A 22,355-nucleotide genomic window follows, 5' to 3' on the forward strand; every position below is an offset into this window, starting at 1 on the left:
AATCCATCAATCCATCCATCCATCCATCCATCCATCCATCCATCCATCCAGCAATCCACCATCCCTCAATCAATCAATCAATCAATCCATTCATCCATCCATCCATCCATCAATCAATAAATCCATCATCCACCCACCCATCCATCAATCTATCACTGATGCCAATAAGCTTTCTACTCCCTATAATATATATTCAATTCTTTCCATAATCTTTATTTAGTTGACAATATTAGCCATTTTCAGAAATTGAAAACAAAACAAAAACATTATCATAGGCTCAATCTCACTTTCACTTGTCAGTTATTCATCACAGAACCCTTTCAACAGTCATCTATCAACTCTATGTGCTTCTGTCAATACTGTAATTATGTACATTTTTGTAGTACGCCAATTTTTGCGTATTTCACACTATTTTGGTAGTGCAAATTCTAAAACCCCAAAAATTGTTTTCAGAATTTTCTCTGCACATTTTGAATGGGCTGACAGTGTGCAGTGCGAAGTCCGGAGCCCACAAATATGTTTTTGAGCGGCTCAGTGTGAAAAATTAATAACGCGAAGATATTGATGTTTACAGTATAGGCCTATCTCTCCTTTAACTTCATTACATTTTTTTCCCAACCATTCCTTCTACCACTCATTCATCACTTCTTCATTCTCTCCATCTAAGAACTCCTCGCAGCTTTCAACTATCCCTTCATCCACCCCTCTTCCATCGTGGCCATTCCAAACTGTTCAGTGAAAATGCCAGACCCACCTGTTGAGTGACAGCCATTCCACCGTTCCGTAGTCCACAAACTGCACGTGACACATGATGATCTCTTTACGGACCACACTGACGATCAGAGCCCGGTACCAACGCTTGTCGGCGCTGTACTGGGCACAGCACGGCATATCTGACAATCAGAGACAGAAATAGATGAAGGTAAAAACTATCAACCTCTGTGAACATACAAAGTATGTCAAGCAAAGCTTTGAATACTGAATATAGAATTACCAACTTATAGCATTGCATATGTGACCGTGCATCACAAAACGAACAAAAAGTCGCACACACTGATTTTGCGTGAGGACTGAAAATAGGTAAAATGGGTCAACCTAGCCGATCTTGACTTTTTCATATTTTCTGAAAGAGCAAGTCTTCTTTTACATTATGTTAAAATTTGGGATCATAAGACAGTCAGGAAAGTGTGTTTTTTAGCAGTTTATCTCAAACATTTTTGGTAGAATATTGTGATTAGATGTGTCTTTAGAGTCCAATTTTCATTTCTGAGAAACCTTGTACACACTCTTCACTTTCAACTCTAATAACTTTTGAAAGGATGACGCTACTGCTTTGAAAGTTGCCGTTAATTATGGACAAAGTGTGGTAATAAGGCATGCTTAATTTCAGTTCAATTTGATAATCCCTTCATTGTTGTTACTCTGGTGGTTTACTTCCTGTTTTTTATCCCATTCATCGCACAGGCAGCACGGCTTGGTAAAGATTAAGCACTTGAATACACACTGTACTTCAGAGCCTCTTTTCTCAGTTCACACTTTTCCTGAGTGTGTTCATAAAAAAGGACTATACAAACACGACACTCTACAAAATGACAGTACTTAAAGGATACTGACATTTAAATTATCTTTCTACCCACTGTCTAAAAAAGGAAATGGGAATCACTGACAGGGCTGAAAAATTCTGTTACTGTGTGTTCCTGTTTTATTCTTATAAATATTAATCATTCATGATAGTATTTTTATAAGCTAGAAGAAGAACTTCTCTGTCACTGCTCTGATCACACATGGTACAACTGTTTAGTGTACTTGCAGAAAATAAGAAAGTTGTGACGTTTATCCCCATGTTATTTAGGAACACAATACAGAAGAATAAGGTAACTATTTTGGTCTCAAGTTGGACAATTTTTGACATTTCTGTTTTTCAGTAGCGTAGATTTAATGTATCTTACCAATTCCATCATTAGCCATTTCTTTATTCTCCAGTAAAAGATTGAAAGTAGAATTCAGAGTTGAATACATTATATTTGATATAAACAAGATGAGGAAGTATGGAGCAAAATTCCTCTTGGATTTAATGAGTTCATCTCATCACTAATTGTGACCCTGCATCTCAAAACAAACAAAAAGTCGCCAGACATGAATTTTTAGTTAAGACCATATTCTGAAAGAGCAGACTGTAAGCTTTAAAATGATGTATAACTCAAATCAAATGGACTCTCCTAACCTATCTAAATATTGGAAAGAAAGCACAAACTCAGGAAAAGTGTGAACTGAGAAAAGAGGCTCTGAAGTACAGTGTCTACTCAAGCACTTAATCTTTACCAAACCGTGCTGGCTGTGCGATGAATGGGACAAAAAACAGGAAGTAAACCACCAGCGTAACAACAATGAAGGGATTATCAGATTAAACTGAAATTAAATATGCCTCATTAGCTCATTCTGTCCATAATTAATGCCAACTTTCAAAGCAGTAGCACTATCCTTTCAAAAGTTATTAGAGTTGAAAGTGAAGAGTGTGGACAAGGTTTTTCAGAAATGAAAAAGGAATTCTAAAGACACACCTAATCACACTGTTCTACCAAAAATGTTCGAGATAAAGTGCTAAAAAAACACACTTTCCTGCCCGTTTTATGATACCAAATTTTAGCATAATGTAAAAGAAGACCCGCTCTTTCAGAAAATATGAAAAAGTCACGTTCGGCTAGGTTGACCCATTTCACTTATTTTCAGCCCTCACGCAAAATCAGCGTGTGCGACTTTATGTTCGTTTTGAGGTGCATGGTCACAATTGAATTCTCTGAGTGTTTCTTTTTTCTTTTACTTTCAGAGATAAAAAGAGAAAGACAGCGAGCTAGAACGAGAAAGAGAAAGAAGCACCAGCAAAACCTTGATGATACCGTGTGCACTACTTCTAGCTCTCCGTCTCTCTCTATCTCTCCTTCGCTCGCTGTCATATAGTGTATTTCTCATTTAATGATGGATGGCAAGGCAACATCAAAATCACTGTCAGCCCAGCAAAGAGACCCCCCACCCCTCCCCCCTCACCCCCCTGAGAGAGAGATGGGGGAGACACCCCCCTCCCCACTATCCATGCCATCCAACCCTTGCTGGAGGCATGCACCTGTTGCCGTGGCAGCCCTTCTTCCTCTTGCCCTTGGCAGAGGTGATGCATATCGTGGAGCAATTCGAGCGTATTGTGCCTCTCTCCCAGACACAGAGAGCCCATAGTCAGGTCCATTAGCTACTCATAGAGGAGGTAGTGTTGACAGACCAGCTTTCCACACAAAATCTTGAAATTGTCACCTACTGTACGAGCTGAAATTTTTCGCGGTGGTTTTATTTTCGCGAATTTCGCGAATCGCCTTTGAACCACGAAAATAACAACACGCGAAAATAACAACGCGCAAATAACTACGTTCAGTTAGACCCTCGCAACTGCGAAATTAACAACACGCGAAAATGTCCTCCAAGTAGCATTTTGCGAAAATATCTGTACGTGAAAATTTCAGCTCGTACAGTATATATATGTGTATATAATACATATGAAGAAGATATTTGAGATTGAATCTGCTGAAGAAAAAACAAAGAAAATAATTAGAATATACTGTATGTGATGATTTTAATATTTTCAAAAATATTTTGTTGTTGTTGTTATGTAGCAGGTGCTGTATCACTGAAAAGATTCAATTTTTCTCTATTTGATGATGACCGGTCCGGTTGTCAGAGGCTTTCTTCCTATCACTACAAATTAAAGAACACATGACTGGGACTCTATCCATGACCATGCACCACAAAGCCAACAAAAAGTCACATGCACTGATTTTGTGCGAGGACTGAAAATAGGTGGAATGGGTCAACCTAGCCAATCTGGAGTTTTTCATATTTTCTGAGAGAGCAAGTCTTCCTCTACATTAAACTAAGGTTTGGGGTCATATAACAGACAGAAAATTGTGTTTTTAGCCAGTTTTCTTGAATACTCTTTAGTAGAATAGTGTAATTAGGTGTGTCTTACAGAGTCCCCTTTTTATTTCTAAAAAACCCTGTAGCTACTCTTCACTTTCAACTCTCATGACTATAGAAAGGATGATACTACTGCTTTGAAAATTGGCAGTAATCATAGACAGAACATGTTAATAAAGCATGCTCAATTTCAGCTTAATCTAATAATCCCTTCATTGTTGTTGCTCCGGTGGTTTACATTTTATTTTTGTCCCATCCATCACACAACTTGCACGGCTTGGTAAAGATTATAAGCACTTGAATAGACCCTGTACTTCAGAGTCTCAAGTTTTCTGGGTTCACACTTTTCCGGAGTGTGTACTTTCTTTCCAATTTTAGGATAGGTTAGGATAGTCCATTTGAATTGAATTATACATCACTTTAAAGCTGAAAGACTGCTCTTTCAGAATCTGCTCTTAACTAACAAATCTATGTCTGGCGACTTTTTGTTGGTTTTGTGATGCAGGGTCACATAATAGTCATACAGTATACCTTTTTCTGTACTTTAATAGACCAAGAACACTTTGAAAATCAAGTTGAATTGTTTCTGCATTCAAACTCTTTATGATAAGTATGTATATACAAGCTTCTAAAAATTATTAGTTAAAATTGTCTCACATGAAAGCTTGAAGGCATTTTTTTTTCTCTTATGAAACAAATATTTCATGAACAAGCGTTTCTGTGCTTCTGTTTCTCTTTGTGATTAATAAGAGTGGAAAATGTGAGACTTCGCTAGTAACTCCCCCAATAAGAATAAGAAAAAAAGCAAAGATGCTTTCATGCCATAGACTAGAGAAGAACTCTGAGAGCGCAGACCCTGTATGCAGCTCATTTCTACCATTGATCTTGTTCTTCCATAGAGATCAGTAATTTCCAACCATACGTATGCATGCTGAAAATTGCCCCATTTCTCAATACAGAAGTCTTTTGTTATGTCATCAACTTCCAGCTGCGCGGCGCACCCTCGCCCTAGCTGAAACTAGAGCATGCACTTCAGTGCGTGTATGCAAACCTCAAAAAATGCGCAGCTTGAACTCCCACGTTCATTGACCCTGCCTGCCAAAAAATATTGGAAATCCTTAATAAAATCCATAAAAATTCCTGGATCACTGCCAAGATTCAATTATCTGTTTCTTGTGCCATTCTCAACCTTTCCTGCAAGTTTCATCCAAATCCGTGAACAACTTTTCAAGTTATTTTGCACAAGGACAAACCAACCAACAAATAAACCAATGCCAATGAAAACACAACCTCCTCCCTTGGCGGAGGTAAAAAGGTATTTTGTAATCTCATACAGAAAGTGCCTTTCAGAAAAAACATCACTTAGCATGTCTTTGAGGTTTTCCAGCGAGTAAAAGAGTGCAATTTAGTGCTAATACAACCACATCTCTTGATAAACCACAACACCACAATATCAAATCAGAGTGAGTGGGGAAAAGAAAGAATCGAAAATTTCAACATAAAATAGAATGTCAGTGATGGATGAGGTATTAAAAGTACTGATGCATTTACCGAAAAAACAGAAGTTATTCCTTTGTTGCAACACAACCTGTCTACTCCCACAACGGCAGAAGGATAGATGAAAAGGAAAGTTTCAGCAAAGGACTAAAAGGAAATAGGTCTGATGCATTAGATGCCACATATTACCATCCAGGTAAGAAATGAACGAAGGAAGCTTTTCAGAGTGTCTCTGAGGTATTATTGTGATTAATGCCACGCCCAATAACAGCTAAAGTTCTGAGAAAACAAAAGCGTGGGGAGGGGGGAGTGTAACATGAAAGAAAAACATATCAGGAGAGCATCATTATGCAGATATCCCCTCAGGCAGACGGCTAAAAGGAAAAGTGTAACTAAATTCCACCGGGCGGAGAAGGACGCTCCCAATTCAACAAGAATTCTTCCTTTTTGTTTGTGTCTTTTTTAATCTTGATCACAAGAGAGTGCTTTCTCCATGCAATTACAAGGAAGACTGAGAGTACTGCACAGAAGGAGGTTTCTGCAGATTAAAAACAGACGCATAGATGTATCCTGTTTACTCACGCAGCTTCGCTGCGACAATAGATCGGTTTACAAATGCATTCAAATTCATGCCTCCTATTGATCCAAATGGCCATTGATGGCCCATTCATTTTACCTTCTTCGTTCGTGTCTATCTCTACGGCAGAAACTTGCCCCGGATGCATCCGCTGCCATTCAATCGAACAACCCTCCTAAACTTCTTGAGGAAGCCTGTTTTGTTTTCATGGAGGTGTTTTCTGTTTGTTTGTTTTGGTATCCGATTGATTACCGGTGTTAAGGTACACACAGAATATTGAATGCACTTGCTGACTGGCATCATAGGAACAAGCCACATGCATGGACATCTTATAGGAAGTTTCATAAATTGTGGCTATTACCATAATTCAGCAGTTTAATCACATGAATTACTCATGGTGTCTCTGTGGATTGCATGCACACACTTAGTTACCATGGGAAATGGGCAAAATTGGGAGAAACTCGCAGTGGCAACTGCCTTGGAAAACACGCAAAAGATGTAATACATACTATAAATCAAAGTTACTTGTATCTTACCAGTCTAGGAAGAATACATGTATACTCACTTTCTTCATGAATACTGCTCTAGAATCATATTTCGAAAACATACAACACTCCGTCTATTTTAAATGAGTCATGACTGCAGCCATACTGAATATTTTGAATATCTAATGGGGGAATATACATGTATGAAGAGTTTGTTCACAAATAACGATAAGTCCATTTTTAAAAATTTTTAAAGTACAGTCTCTGTCATAAAGTACAAATAATACCTTTTAAATAATATATTGGTCACTACATATAAAGGTACATTTTTTAAGTTATGGTCAAAAGAAGCAAAAAAAAATCTTATCATTCTCTTTATTTTTCTTGACCTTTAATCGCAAATATCTCCATTTGGCAAATATGGACTTATTGGTTTTTACGAACAAGCTCTTCATATAACTTCAAAATGATCACTACAAAATAGTTATCCAATATGAAACATGAAAGAAGAGAATATATTACCTAAACATCATCAGAGACACTTGTTTTGACTCAATTTCAATTATACAATCACCCTCATTATATTACATGCTGACAATGCAAGCACAAAATCATAAACAAAATCTAACTAGAAATATCACTTAAGGTGATTAATACCCCCGCCCCGTGACGACAGTCTTACCCAAGGAATGATCTTTCCTTGATCTTCTGCCATTTAAATGCCGTTACCATGGCAACGCAGCTTCCGACACGTCCGAAAAATATGTCTTGCACATCTTCCCACCAAGACTATTGTGTGTGCCACATTTCATAAGCTTTTGTCAAAAACTGAGGAAGTAGTTCAATCCACAAGATCTTTCCTTGATCTTCCGCCATTAATATGCCGTTACCATGGCAACGCTGCTTCCGACACGTTCAAAAAATATGTCTTGCACATCTTCCCACCAAGACCAATGTGTGTGCCACATTTCATGAGCTTCAGTCGAATACAGAGGAAGTAGTTCAATCCGCAAGATCTTTCCTTGATCTTCTGCCATTTATATGCCGTTACCATGGCAACGCAGCTTCCGACACGTCCGAAAAATATGTCTTCCACATCTTCCCACCAAGATCAAGGTGTGTGCCACATTTCATAAGCTTTGGTCAAAAAACTGAGGAAGTAGTTAAATCCGCAAGATCTTTCCTTGATCTTCTGCCATTAATATGCCGTTACCATGGCAACGTACTTTCGGGTACTGTCAAAAAATGCGTCTTGCACATCTACAACCAAAGGCACACATCTGTACCAAGTTTCATGGAAATTGGGCAAAAACTGAGGAAGTAGTTTGCAACACAAAATTTTCCATCATTTTGGCTCATAATATGTGAGCTGTTACCATGGCAACATACTTTTTGTCACTGTCAAGAAATGTGTCATGCTGACCTATATCCTAAGACAAACATTCAATATGAATTCCATGAGATTTGGAAGAACACTGATGAAGCAGTTTTGCCATGAAGCATTTTGCCCTATATTTTACCAATAACATGCCGTTACCATGGCAACGCACTTTTTGCCACTGCGGAAATATGTGTCTTGCACATTAACATATTCAGATGAACATCTGTACCTAATATTTCATAAAAATTGATCAAAAACTGTGGGAGGAGTTCGCAACGCAAGATTTGTACCCATTTTTGCCCATAATATGCCGTTACCATGGCATCGTACTTTTGGGTACTGTCAAAAAATACGTCTTGCACATCTACAACCCAAGGCACACATCTGTGCCAAGTTTTATGGGAATCGGTTGAAAACTGAGGAAGTAGTTCGCGACGCAAGATTTGCAACGGACCGACCGCCCGACCGCCCGACCGACCGCCCGACCGACCGCCCGACCGACCGCCCGACCGTCCGCTGATTCCTATATACCCCCTTCAAACTTCGTTTGGCGGGGGTATAAAAAGCAAGAGAATGTCAAGCAGAAGAGTGAAGGTTGAGATGTAAATTTTCTCCAGTTTGTCTCCCTCTACATATGAAATTTAAAAGATCATAACTGCTGATCTAATATGTCGGGGGAAAGGAATAACGAGACTCGAGCAGTAGCTGACAGGTTTGAGTCCCATGGTGTCTTTTTCTGACATGTTTGTTAAATCATAGATCAGCAGTTGCGATCTTACAAATTTCATTTGTAGAGGGAGACAAATTGAAGAAAATTCACACCTCAAAATCTAAAAATGTGCTATTTGCAGACAAATTTAAGGCAAATTTCCTCACAGATTTTCTTTTTTCTCCAATTTGTCACAGCAATTTTAATGAATGACATATACTCTTCCTTAATATCTCTTTTTCAATATTAACATTATTGATCTCATGAAGAATAACTCATCTGTGTAAAGCGAAAGGACATCATTACAATATGGCTGAGAAATAAACTATGAATTTGATACTAAATGGTTTTAATATGAGAGATCGTATCTAATACACATGTTCCCACGCTATATGAACAAAATGAAACAAAAGAACCCCCCCCCCCCAAAAAAAAAAAGATTCCGAGGAAACCAGTTGCACATAACAGGATCTGCCAGAGGCAGCTTTTCTGCACTTTTATATATGTATATTTTTTTCTTTTCTTGTTGAATTGTTAATCTAACACCGACCCTTCCACTCTCGACATGCCAGGTTGGGGTTATAAGATCACTGAACCTACTTGGAACTTGAGCAGGAATCAATGGACCCGGGGGATACTGTTCAAGCAGCAACATTAATTGATGCAAGACCAAGTCATATTAACAGCTCACTATTCTACTTGTACCCGATTATCTCATGAAGTGGGTGCAGAGAGCACCTAACCTGACTTAAAGTGTTCCTCCTGGAGAATATCGGTTATGAAAAATTCACTCCAAGGCCATGAATAATCTATGGGGTCTCGGCTGGAAATTGCAAAATATCCTACGTGTTCCATCGGGGCACATTTCACAAACTTCACAAGAGCGCTGTTGCATTACCCAGGTCCGGTATGCCCGAGGTACCCCGGGTTAACATGACTTTTCATTAATGATTGAACACAAAGCACTGCTAAGGGTGCTGAGAAGAAAAGTGGTTAATCACATGAATAACAGAGATGAATATTGCACACTCCTGGAACAAGAAAAAAGCGGGCGGAGAACAGAGATTGCAAAGAGGGCATGGGAGTCTTAAATTATGAGACATAGGCAGTCAAAGACAGACAGACAGACAGACAGACAGACAGACAGACAGACAGACAGAGAAACAGAGACTAACACCCTCTCACCCGTGCATCATTTGTATTAACACCACTGTCTTGTCTAATTTGCATATTAACAGCTGAGAACCAGAAGGGTGCAATTGGATTCTAAGATTTTAGCGTAAAATAAAAACAAAACAATCAATTTTCATGAAATAACAAAGTATGATCAAAAGTGGGTAGATTCATAAAAATGTTTCAAATGTAGGGTAAAAAGCACCCAGCTGCATGTGGTTTTATATTTCAATAAATTACTGAAAATGAAAATGAGTTAAAATTGACACCATCCTGTAGAGGAGATCTAGCTCTACAATATGATACCTATAACTCAATACCCCCCAAAATTGTGGTAACGCCTTTCTGGTTCTCAGCCGACGATATGTGGGTGCGACTGCTACATCAGAAAAATTTTCTAAATTATACGCCAGCTTTTTGTTTTGTGTCTAAACTGGGGGAAATTTCACTGTTTTCTTTGTATTCTCTCTACCAAGTATTCAACTAGAATCAGTTATCACTCAAAACAACACTTAAAAACAACATACATTTATCACAAGGGGAAATGAATATTGCATAGTACTGTAAAACCAGCAACTTTCACAAAATTTCATAAGGAACCAAGACTCGCAAAAGTGAAACGTACACGAAAATTGTGTCTATACTGTATACGCCGAATATTTCGCGAGGTTTTTATTTTCGCGAATTTCGTGAGTCGGGTGCTATTCGCGAAATTAAAGACACGCGAAAATATTGACTCTGATCCTGATGTGAATGTGACGTACGCGTATACACTTCTCCGTTAAGTACAGGACTCCACGATCTCGAATTTAACCACTCGCGAAATTGTTGGGAATTCCTGATTCGCGAAAATTTAGACTCGCGAAATATATGGCGTATACAGTATTTTTTTTTTACATATATAGAGAGCACAGCTGACTTGGTTCACAGAAGGACAAAAGATATCATACAGGGTACGAAGAGAGACGAGGAGAGAAAGAGAAAGAGATTGTGAGAGAAAGAGAGATGTAGGCGATAAGGAGTAAAAGATGCACTAAACTTATTCTGGTCTGTCAAGGACCTCACTGGTATGACTTATTCAACACTTGAAAGAAGAAAATATCTTCTTTACACTGAGCCTGAGCACACTGTGCATGTCAATTGTACTCAAGGGGCTTTTGACACTGCATGGGTGTCTGAGTTAATATTTGTTATTTCAAGACATGGCATGTTAAGGATATTAAGATTCCCCCTAAGGAGTCGTCCATATTACAGGCAGTTCCAGTGCATGAGCAATTTGCGTCGTGCAAGGAAGGATTAAAGGAATGGTGTTTTTTTTTTTCTTAGGAGACAGAGGACAAGTACAAAAGTTCCCTATTAAGCATATGTGATGTGGACTCAGTTGAAGATTTGTTCAACACTCAGTGAGGAATATCTCAGGAATATCAATGTTGTAATATTTTTAAAGCAATAAAAAGACTTGGTTAATTCTATCTGCTGCCCTCTCTGGTTGGAAAATCTATAACAATTTGTGATGTCATAGTAGTATGTAGTTTTCACAAATCTCTACATTTTTAATATCTGAAGTACAACTTGTACACATTCCCTTGACCTGCCATGGAGACCCAAATTGTATGACATGGCAAATACCATTCACAATGCCCTCTGGGGGAGTGAGGTCAAGTGCTAAATATCTAAGAAAATTTAATTTTGGTGCAATTTATGTTATACCTTTGTTATATTGTTCTACTACTGTGGCATCACAAATTACTTAGGGTTCTAATCTGGAGAGGGTTACACATGGAACTAATTACAACATTTGATATTTCCAAACAGCCTATCTTTTTTCTTTCTTTTTTCAATAATTTTATTTTCACCGAGTTGTTTCATCAATCGCTTTGCATTCACTGAATCCACATATACATTCAGGGAAACTTCCTGTATAAACAGCTACAATTTCCCCTCTTCTATGTGCAGTCCTTTTCCTTTAGCTTGTCTTCTACAAAACTCCCGCCCCTCTCAACCCCCACCCAAAGTAACTAAAGGGAACTGCAAGCAAAATGACCATATCATCAGTAACTGTATCACCACCAATAACTCACCTTTGAAAGCATTTGCCACAAATATCAATGCAAATCACTGATCAGATGCAATTGTCATGACCCCAACTGCAAAAATCATTATTCCTAATGGCATCTAAATACTAATGCTACACCATCATCACTACAATGCTCATTGCCAAGGCAACAGCCAACACCGTCATCACAATGCTGTAACTATCATCACCAATGAAATCATCAAGCCACCACCGCTGACAACATGTTCATTACTACCTTTTTTTATCGCTTCTTGCTTGACAAATATCAAATTCTTCAGTTCATTTCTTTGTACAGAACACAATGTGCCAGAATTGACACCATCTGCTGATACCGTTTCTAGTCATCTGGGGCATCGAGGGGTCGGCATCATTTGCCCATTTTCTGGTGCAGGCACGTGATATTGAGTGACCACTTCACCGGGCGAACCACCCTGCTCTTTGCGATGAATACACGAAGCAGGATCTCTTACCTGCACGAGTAGTGCCTCCCTCACACATGGGACCTGCATTTAATGTCCCATCAGAGGAACAGAGTGTTTTTGCCTCTTATTAGAGAGGATGACACAATTACTCACAACATTGCTCAGCTAGACTTGTCAATCAAACCCAGGTCGACTGATCTTGAGGCAGATGAGAAAACTATTGAGCCACATCACCGCCTTCGCTTGACAACCACGACTGGTATACTTATCACCATAACGCTCACAATCACAATTTACCCTACTTATCATCACTATGCCATTGACACTCAAAAAACCCCATATATTTACATCAAACAATACATATTCCTTCATGAGCATTTATCCTAACACGAGCAGAATCAATATCACTGATATCAGCAACTTCATCCACAAGTTCATCATCTAATCATCCTCGTCCTCCCTATACAATTGTAGGTCTATCTTCATAATATCCCCACTATCATTACAGACATCATAATAGCCATTAAGTTCATCAACCATCATCTCTGCAGTCATCATTACTTTCTGTCTAATCCCAATCTCTCTCCTCCCCTCCCTCACACCCTCCTCCATCACCAGCAACATAGAAATGTTAATTGTAGTAAGTATCATCCTAATCATATCTGCACTTTGTCAATCATGACTAATGTCATCATCATCATCATCATCATCATCATCATCATCATTATCATCGTCATCATCGTCATCATCATCATTGCGGTCTTTTCTATCAAATCACTCCCTTTATCATTGTCCACCCCTCCCACTAAACCCCTTCACCTCCCCCTCCCCCACATAAGTCACCAGCAACATTGCAGCAACATTGCAGCAACATCGGCAATCTACATCACAATACCTACCAGGTTGTGGGTTGAGAAGAAATGGCAAGGCGGTGCTGGCGGAGGAGAGCTCTTCGATCTGGGCGTTCCACTCAATAAGTTGCCTGGCAGCCATCGCTATGGTTACGTCTGGGTCGGCAAGAGAGGCATTAGCATACTGGATGTAGACCTGCAAAAAAAAAAACCCGGTAATATCCACAATGTTGCAAAATGAAAGTCTGTTGATCTACTGATCTACATTTTCTGAGGACAAGCCACAAAGATATGCATGGTCTTTCTCTTGTGTGTTTTCTTGTGAATTTTTATAGTTAAAAAAATATATCATCAGTATGTGCAAGTACCGTGTCATCAATGCAGTTGCACAGACAGCATAACTACACGAAAGACAAAGAAATAATTAAACAGAAATGCTCAGCCATAATTGCTTGTTACATATCACAAAAGGAAACAAATTCTTGAAGAGTGCAAGACAAGCTTCAGTTCTTACAAAACAGAGACATACCTTGCTTAAAGGGATGACATGGCTTTGGTTGAGATGGGCTTCAGGTTTCCAACTTTTTTGTGAGATTATAAAAAACCTCTTATGAAATATGAAAGAGCATGCAGTTCTAAGGATGCAAAGTTTACTTGATGAAAACTGGTTTTGAAGTGGTTGAGATATCCAAAACAAAGGGATCCTAATGAAAGGTGGGACCCATCTTCTGTTAGGATCGCTTTGTTCTACTTTTGTTTTTGGATTTATATCTCGGCCATTTCAAAACTGATTTTCATCAAATCCTCTTAGAATTGTATGCTTTGTAACATTTCATAAGTGGTTTTTTAGTATCTTGTAAAAAGTTGAAAGCTCAATCATAATCTCAACCAATACTATACCATCCCTTTAAAGGTCCTGTTTACCTTTGGGAACAGTGATTTTAAAAATTCTCAAGATATGACATTTAATGCATATGTGTAGGTTTGTTGTACCATAAACATCCTATTATATAAAATTTTTGCGGTAAAGCCTAAAATATAAGGATATATCTGCATTTTTCTCAATAAATCGTTACTGTAGACGGTTTAGTCTGGAAACATTTTTATTATAATTATTGTTCACATTTTTTTTATTTAACAATACTTAACAGGGATTTTACAAATTAAATTTTTTACAGTGGTTGTTTCTATGCCTAACTCACATTTTAGAACTATTTTAAAGCACTAATGCGGGTTTTTGTTTCATCTGCAAATGGTAAATTACGCCTTTAAGACTTGGCAAAGCATAAAACAGAATACTCAAGAGAATCATATGTGAATGCAGGAGAGAACCCTCTATGTGTCCAAAAACTTAGCTTAACTTGCCAAGCTTTTAAATTCACTCAAAGTTAACCTAATTCCAGCTCAGGCATGAAAATACAAGTGTAAACTAGCCATGACATGAGGCACTATTACACACTTGCCATGGGGAGTTGCAACTGGGTTCTTGTGCAGGGGCTGGCGATATATCGAATTTACGTTGCATGATTGCACTGAGGGATGTATCATTACAGCACATCCCCCTGTCTTTAATAAGACAGCACCAATGTTATCTTTTCTTGGAGTTGGTAGGAATTTTGGAAATGAAAAAGTGAGAAATACGATTATGAGTAGCGTATCTGTCATACAGCAAAAACAAAGTTAACATTTGCTGGTCGCCTTCACTGTAGACTAAATTGTCTTATGATCCGCTGTACTCTAACAGGAATGTACAGTACTGGTTGAAGTGAGGATTCAGGTTTATAACATTTTTCGGTGAGATGATGAGAAACCTCTTATGAAATATGAAAGAGCATGTAATTTCAAGAAGGATTCAACATTTATCTGATGAAAATTGGCCTTGAAATGGCTGGGATATCCAAAAAGTGATCCTAATAAAATTGACAGGCCACAACTTTCATTAGGATCTCTTTGTTCTACTTTTGTTTTTAGATATCTCAGTCACTTCAAAACCAATTTTCAACAAATAAACTTTTGATTCCCCTTAAAATTGTATGCTCTTTGACGTTTCATAGAGTGGTTTCTAAATACCTCCCAAAACCAATTGTCATCAAATAAACTTTTGATTCCCCTTAAAATTGTATGCTCTTTGACATTTCATAGAGTGGTTTCTAAATACCTCCCAAAACGTTACAAGCTGAATCCTCATCTCAACCAATACTATACAGTCCCTTTTTAAAAATTCCTGTATGTCTTTGTTTCAAATTCATCTTGAAATTTCAGAGAGAGATAGAGAAAGTCGCATCTACCTGGTCTGGTTCATCCAGGTGTGTGACAGTCACAAGAAAGTTGACTCCCACATCCGGGAGGATGATGGGTATGTATGGTTGCCCGGCAACGGCCATCACCTGCTCATCCTCCTCCATCTCGGCCACGCCCTGCAGGATGTCAACCGCCCCCGAGATGTCCAGGATTCCGGAAGACCTCTGGAGGGCGTCATCCCCATCCTGATAAAATCAAAGGGGGTGGGGGGGGGGGGGGGTGTGGAAATAAAGATAGAGTTTGAGGTGAGCCTGACAAGATAATCATTCAGTGGAAGCTACATCCTGTTCAGCCAATCACACGACACAAATTTACACATTGCTGAAAGAATATTTGAATTATTACTTAAATGAGAGAAAGAAGAACGAAAGCCTGACCTATTTTGGGTGATTCCCTTTCTGAACTCAGTAGAAATACATACACATATTAGCACATACAGACAGACATACACGCACATACACAAACAAGCATACATCAGGGATGATGTTGAGATTTGTTGAAAAAAATTGTAAATTAAAATTTTCAAGTGATTTAGATATATGGAAAAAGCAAAATGTATAGACCTGAGAAAAAGAAAATCTGAAATCAGATTTAAATCTACAGAATATCATGCCTTATACATACATACAAACATACGCCTATACATCCTCCATACATACAATTTCAGATGATATCACATACACTCACAAATACAAACAAGTATATTGTGCACCCTTAATGTCAGGCTCAGAGCATACATAACACACATTATGACAAGATGAAATCAGACATGAAATATTGCAAAATGTCAGACTGAAGTTCACTTTGCTCTGCTCTTATGCCAAGTTTCCTTTAAAGGGGATGGCTAGTAACTGATCAGTGGGAATCAGTGGGAATGCTGGAGGATGATTGTTCCAATCCTTGTGGGATTCATTTAAGAGCACATTATACATCTTCTGTTGTGTGAAAATTATTTGCTTCAGAATGGTCTCATATTCAAGTAATGTGCAGTTCGATGTTTCCAGGTTAGCATGCCTGTACAGTGCCGGGGCGATCGTTAATGATCATTCACAATCGCCCCGTCACTGTACAGGCATGCTAGTCTGGAAACATTGAACTGCACATTACTTGAATATGAGACCATTCTGAAGCAAATAATTTTCACACAACAATAGATGTATAATGTACTCTTAAATGAATCCCACAAGGATTGGAACAATCATCCTCCAGCATTCCCACTGATTCCCACTGATCAGTTACTAGCCATCCCCTTTAAATGATAACATGAAGTGATGTTTTCAGTCAGTCCACACTGTTACTGTATTCATGAAAATATTCCCTCAGTGCCATCCAAGCTTGTTATTTATCATTGTGGTCATGTTGACATTTACAACCACAACTTTCATTACGGCGCTAAAATGCACCAGCCCACTCTTCTATTGTACGTGTCATTCACCATCGGACCCAAACTGTGTTACCATACATGACAATAAGTTTGCCTTTAGTTTCATGAGTTTGATGTGTGATCAGCATGTAAAACAAAACTAAACAAAACAAAAATTGCACTGTCTAGCTGTGCATGGATGGCGGCCATATTTCTTGGGTTACTTTCACTCATGTTAGGCTAATACAAAATGTACGGCTAGAAAATTGTGCCGTACTAAAGCCTCATGGACCACTGCAGCCAATATTGTAAACCAAGAAATGTTTGCATGCATTTTGATTTCGCAAATTTTCTGAGCGCCAAGATTTGCAAAATTAAAATGCACGCCAAAGTCCTTGTCTACACTCTATACATTGAATGCCAGTAGCAATTCGTGAAAATTTCATGGTGCAAAAAAGGCTGTCAGTTCCAATTCACGAAAATTTCATGTCACGAATATATCATGTTTTACAGTATCCTGGCTACAACGTAGGTATATCTGTCACACTCTGGCCCTACCCTGTGGGAGGAAATATGTGATGAAAAGCTCCTAATCTTTGTCAGGGAAAAGCTCCTAATCTTAGTCAGGTAAAAGCGCATCCACACGATGCTACATGCTTGAGTGGCTGTCGAAACTGTACCTCACTCATTGCCCGGCTGTAGGCTGGGGTGGACGTGCCGTCGGTGATGGTGCTGGCATCGTCGGGGCAACCCGCGTCGAAATCCTCAAAGTCCGGCTGGAGCTCGGCAAAGCCGTTGTTGAGCAGGACCCTGGTGGCACTCTCCCCAGTGGGCAAGGCTAGCTCAACCTTCAGGGGCTCTCCCTTCACACACATTGCCTGCAGATAGAGACATCAGCAAAATTAAGGAAAAACATATAATTAAATAGATAATGTGCCATAAAAAAGATTTATTCACATTCTTAAATTGCACTGGAGAAAGCAGAATTTGAATTCTTAACTTGACAGGACATAGTAAAATCAACATAAAAAATAAAACTCCAGTAGTGATGGCTCATTGCAAATGAAAGATTGAATGTACTCTGTAGACAAGAATAACAACACTGGAGGACAGTGACACATGTCAATCAATCAATCAATCAATCAATCAATCAATCAATCAATCAATCAATCAATCAATCAATCAATCAAGCCATCTATCCATCAAATCCATCAATCAAATAATCAATCAATCAATCAATCAATCAATCAATCAATCAATCAATCAATCAATCAACCAACCAATCAATCAATCAACCAACCAATCAATCAGTCAGTCAATCAATCAATCATTCCATCAATCAATTTTTTGATCGATCAATCAATCAATTAATCAATCAGATCACCAAAGCATGAATGAGTGAAAGAATAGTTGTTACTTTCTTTTTCAATATTTTCCTTCAAGAAAGCAACTCGGCCTGGCACATTTTCTTCAACTTCCAAAAAACTGACTTCACACTACGTAAGTGTTTCAAGAATGGCATCTCTAACTCAAAACACACACAAAGTGTGTGGATGACATTTGTTTCACACAATTCTAGTCTACAATATTTCATAAGAATCCTGCAAAAACTTAAGTATTTTCCTTACACGTGCAAACATTCTGCCCCCCCCCCCCAATCCTTAGTATAGGAAAGAAGTGTTTTGTGTGTGCTTCTTTTTTAACCTTGAAAACAGAAGCTGATTACGTCAAACCAAATGTCTCACAAAACAAAGGTACAAATTTGTGTAACTTTCCCTCACATGAAACAATGTCATGATTTGAATGTAAAATTACTGTAACTTCAAAATGATAATGAGGCCTTTGATAACAAGGGAATATACAACAATGTCCTGAAGGGAATGAATGAGATAATGGCTGTTATGAAGTTAATCATAAAGTCCCATCATACAATCAGATTGATGAGAGTAAGACACAAACAAGACATTGAGAGAATGGCAAATAATCCTTAACTACAGTTTTTTGTTGAGATCTGTCTTTTTGTTTTGTTTTGTTTTGTTTTTGTTTTTTTCTGCACAGCGTACCTGATGAACAATGAGAAGTAATCACAACCCTGCAATTACTGCTGGATTATGTGGCACCTCCTTGCCAGAGTTGCTATTAAACTATTTTGACAGCAATTTTCAGAGCATTAGGGCCAGGCAAAGTTTTAATTACAAAGCATGGCTGCTGTGAAATAATTACGCTATTCACTGCAGTGATTTGCAAAACAATTGGGTGCAAATATTCCTTAATGACCCCATATGGGTAATCATCTCTACTGTCTCATTCAAAAGAATACGCTATTCAATCAAATGCAGCTATTCTTTAGTGGCACATTTCAAAGCTCATGTGATAGAAAATTACATTTCACTAAAAGATAAAAGGAAATTACATTTCACTGAGATAAAAGGAGACAATAGCAGTATACTTGAATCAGGCATGAATAATAGAATATCAAGCATACAATACTTGGTGGGAAAACAAAATGGGAAAAAACAATGGGTACAGCACACTGCTGACTGAAATTAAAGAAAATGCAACTTAAAGAGAGAAAAAAGACAGTCGAACAGGTAGGAATATCAAGGATCTTAAGCAAAAGAAAATAACAAAGTGAAAGTGACAAGGTATATCAATTACAGTGCAGGAATAGACAAGAGCCCATGAAATCAATTGCAGGAACATTTTAGCAAAGGAATTAAATCATGGTGTATCTTTACTTCCACTTCAGGTTAGAGAAAAAATGTTCTGTCATCTTTAATCAAAATCAATTGTTTGATCTGAATGCCCTTCTAAAACCACATCACTCTTTCACGCTGCATACTACACTACTTCACACAGCTTAAAGCTGCCACAACGGTTCAGGGCATTGGCAACACGGATAACAGAGTAAATGATAATGGTCAGCATTATGACAGCCAATTCACTCTGGCTACAGGACTAGCAAACATGAAAAAAATAATGCCTCCTGCACCCTTTGGGCTGAGGCATAAAAATACAAATAACATGGTAGTTAAACGTTAAAGGCAAATATCTACTTTGAAATCAAGAACATTATATAAAATTACATACAACATACTGAGGCACTAAAGTTTCAAATTCTAGCGGTCAAACTGGTAAAAGATCAAGAAGTTTGGTGGGGGTGGAGGAAATATCCCGAGTTGGAGTGGGAAGTTTTGCGAGAAGTTTTGCAGGAAGTTTGTAGTCAAACTGTCAAAACTTTGAGATTTTACTAAGATCACAATCTTAAAAACTTCTGATCTCTTGCCAGTGTGACTGCGGCTAATGAGGACAATAATGTGACAAGATTTGGTTTTCAATATTACTCAATTTTACGAGAAGTACAATATTTAGAGACAAGAGTTTAAATGTAAATAGTGCAGGTCTGCCGACATTCCCACATCCAAATCAGGGAGATTTCTGTGTGTTACATGCAGTTCAATGGACGAAAATAATTCCCAAATCAGGCAGACTCCTGCAAAATCAGGGAGACTTGGCAGCTCTGATAGTGATCTTGCAGAAAAGGAGAGAAGACGGAGAGAGAGAGAGAGAGAGAGAGAGGAAGAGAGAGAGAGAGATGGGGATGGAACAAAATCTGACTTTAATAGTCTTACCTTAATGTGAGCAGTACATGTCTGCTCAACAAGCATTTCCAACAGGAATGTTATAGCTTCTGATGGCCAGGTCTTATGGGGAGATTTCTGCAAGGAAAAAAACAAAACAAAACATGTGACAAAAACCCCAATGTTTTAGTAGCTTTTACTAGGATCTACACTTACTCTACATTGACAGAGAAATGAAATTCACACACTGTCTCAGCTTGTCATATACACAGCTATTTTGTATTTCACAGCTTGCACCTGTCAAAAGATGGCACAAAAACCCCTCTTCTCTACAAAAAAGCAACGGAAGGAATCAGCTGATTAGGCCACCGAGAAGTTCTAAAAGGGAAAATTCACCCATGTTACACATATAATGAGAAATTACTTGGTGTTCTTACTACAGTAAAACATAGTTTATGGATTCCATGAATACTTAAAGCTAAAACACAGTAGTACTTGACAGGACTCAGTGTATCGGAAAGCTCTAACAAGAAACTTGTCTAGCTAGCACAATTTGCTGGGATATCAAGTTTTTGTATCATTTTCAGATCAAAATTTTGAAAAAATAATGAAGTCGGTATACCGACTTCTTTTCCGGAGAATGCTACTAGTACAGTAATGATCGAACCGTGTCCAAGTGGTATTAATGAATTGCATGGAAAACAAGGTGCCTGCAATTCACTCTTGCCAGGGATGAACACTGTTATGGCACAATATATTGTAATCAATGTAATCGAATGTAAAATATCATGTACCAACCATGATCAGGTAAGCTCTGCGACTCAGTACATCTGGCGAAACTTTTTGGTTTTATCATTATTACCCATTATTACCCATATTGGAATTCTTTCACACATTTCTTTATGTACATAGGCAAACAGAAGTCACACACAATCCTTTCAGGAGGTATCAAACTAGCTGTTCAGAAATACATGTTGTACTTCTATTTGCAAAATTATTCAACAAGTGAGGCTATTTAAGTGATATTAGCCTGGTTTTAAAAAAAAATTGCAAGTTTACACTCTCACAGTGGTAATAAGCTTAACTGGAATAAGTTGACGTTGAGGCACTTTACAGGTTGTATTTCAGCTGTTTAAATCTATCTGTGAACATTTTGCTACTTTGTATGCTTCATCTCTGAAATATAAATTCTAGGAGTAGTACATGAGAAAGATGGCTTATATGATTCAACATTGAATTGAGTGGCACTCGTACGAGCAGACTGTTGACGTCACAGCAATTAATTCCGACCCATCATCTACAGTAGATATGAACATCTTTCAGCTCTGAATGATTATGTCATCTCACACAAATGAACTTGGGAGTGTCTTGCTGAAGCTTGCTTGCTGTCAAAAGCAATTTGTGGGCAACCTGGGGAAAAATGTTTGGAAGTTTCTTGAAAATTAATGTGAATTTGATGATTTTTTTTTTCAATCATAGACAATAAAGTCTTCTTCTCAAAACTAATGTTTCTTGTCAACATCATTCAAACAAGTCAAGTACAGTGTACGAACTCATAAAGATATATCACATGCCTTAGGCAGTCAACATTGCTCCTTTGGCTACAGCTCCCTCCTGGTTCTCATCACAAAATATCTCACCTGAATCAGTTTCAAAGGTACCTGTACAGTCACCGCCGCTTAATCGGGACAATTTGGGAGCAAGACCTTAGGCAACTCTCCCCATTAAGAGAGGTCAGAAATTCACATTGTTTTGCAGTGGCCTGAAACTGGGCCTAGGCTTGGCTCACTGTATCACTGGACTACAATTTTTGATAACAATGCTAAAGCTGTGGTTGAATTTGCCTTTGTGTATTTAGTTTCAAGACCTGCTGTACACTGCCTTGTTTTTCTTTCTTGTCTATGATACCTTTGGATACACTCTATCTTACATCCTCAGAAAAGACAAATTCTAATAAGTGCATTTCTATTTTGCAGAA

The 22,355-nt window shown here is 38.2% G+C and overlaps 1 protein-coding gene across 1 annotated transcript in view; it reads right to left on the reverse strand.

Annotated features, from left to right (window-relative positions):
• The window catches only part of LOC139731111 (RING finger protein 17-like), a gene marked incomplete at its 3' end in the record, with an annotated part of 147,578 nt that overhangs the window by 51,426 nt on the left and 73,797 nt on the right, over positions 1-22,355 (reverse strand). The window contains 5 exon segments of the mRNA XM_071641995.1: positions 755-893; positions 13,181-13,328; positions 15,421-15,618; positions 17,477-17,674; positions 20,429-20,515. Of these exon segments, the coding sequence (XP_071498096.1) occupies positions 755-893; positions 13,181-13,328; positions 15,421-15,618; positions 17,477-17,674; positions 20,429-20,515 (770 nt within the window).

This window comes from Diadema antillarum, unplaced genomic scaffold, assembly GCF_040938485.1.
Source record: "Diadema antillarum isolate AM-2024a unplaced genomic scaffold, OU_Dant_1.0 scf00000022, whole genome shotgun sequence".
Taxonomy (NCBI): Eukaryota; Metazoa; Echinodermata; class Echinoidea; order Diadematoida; family Diadematidae; genus Diadema; species Diadema antillarum.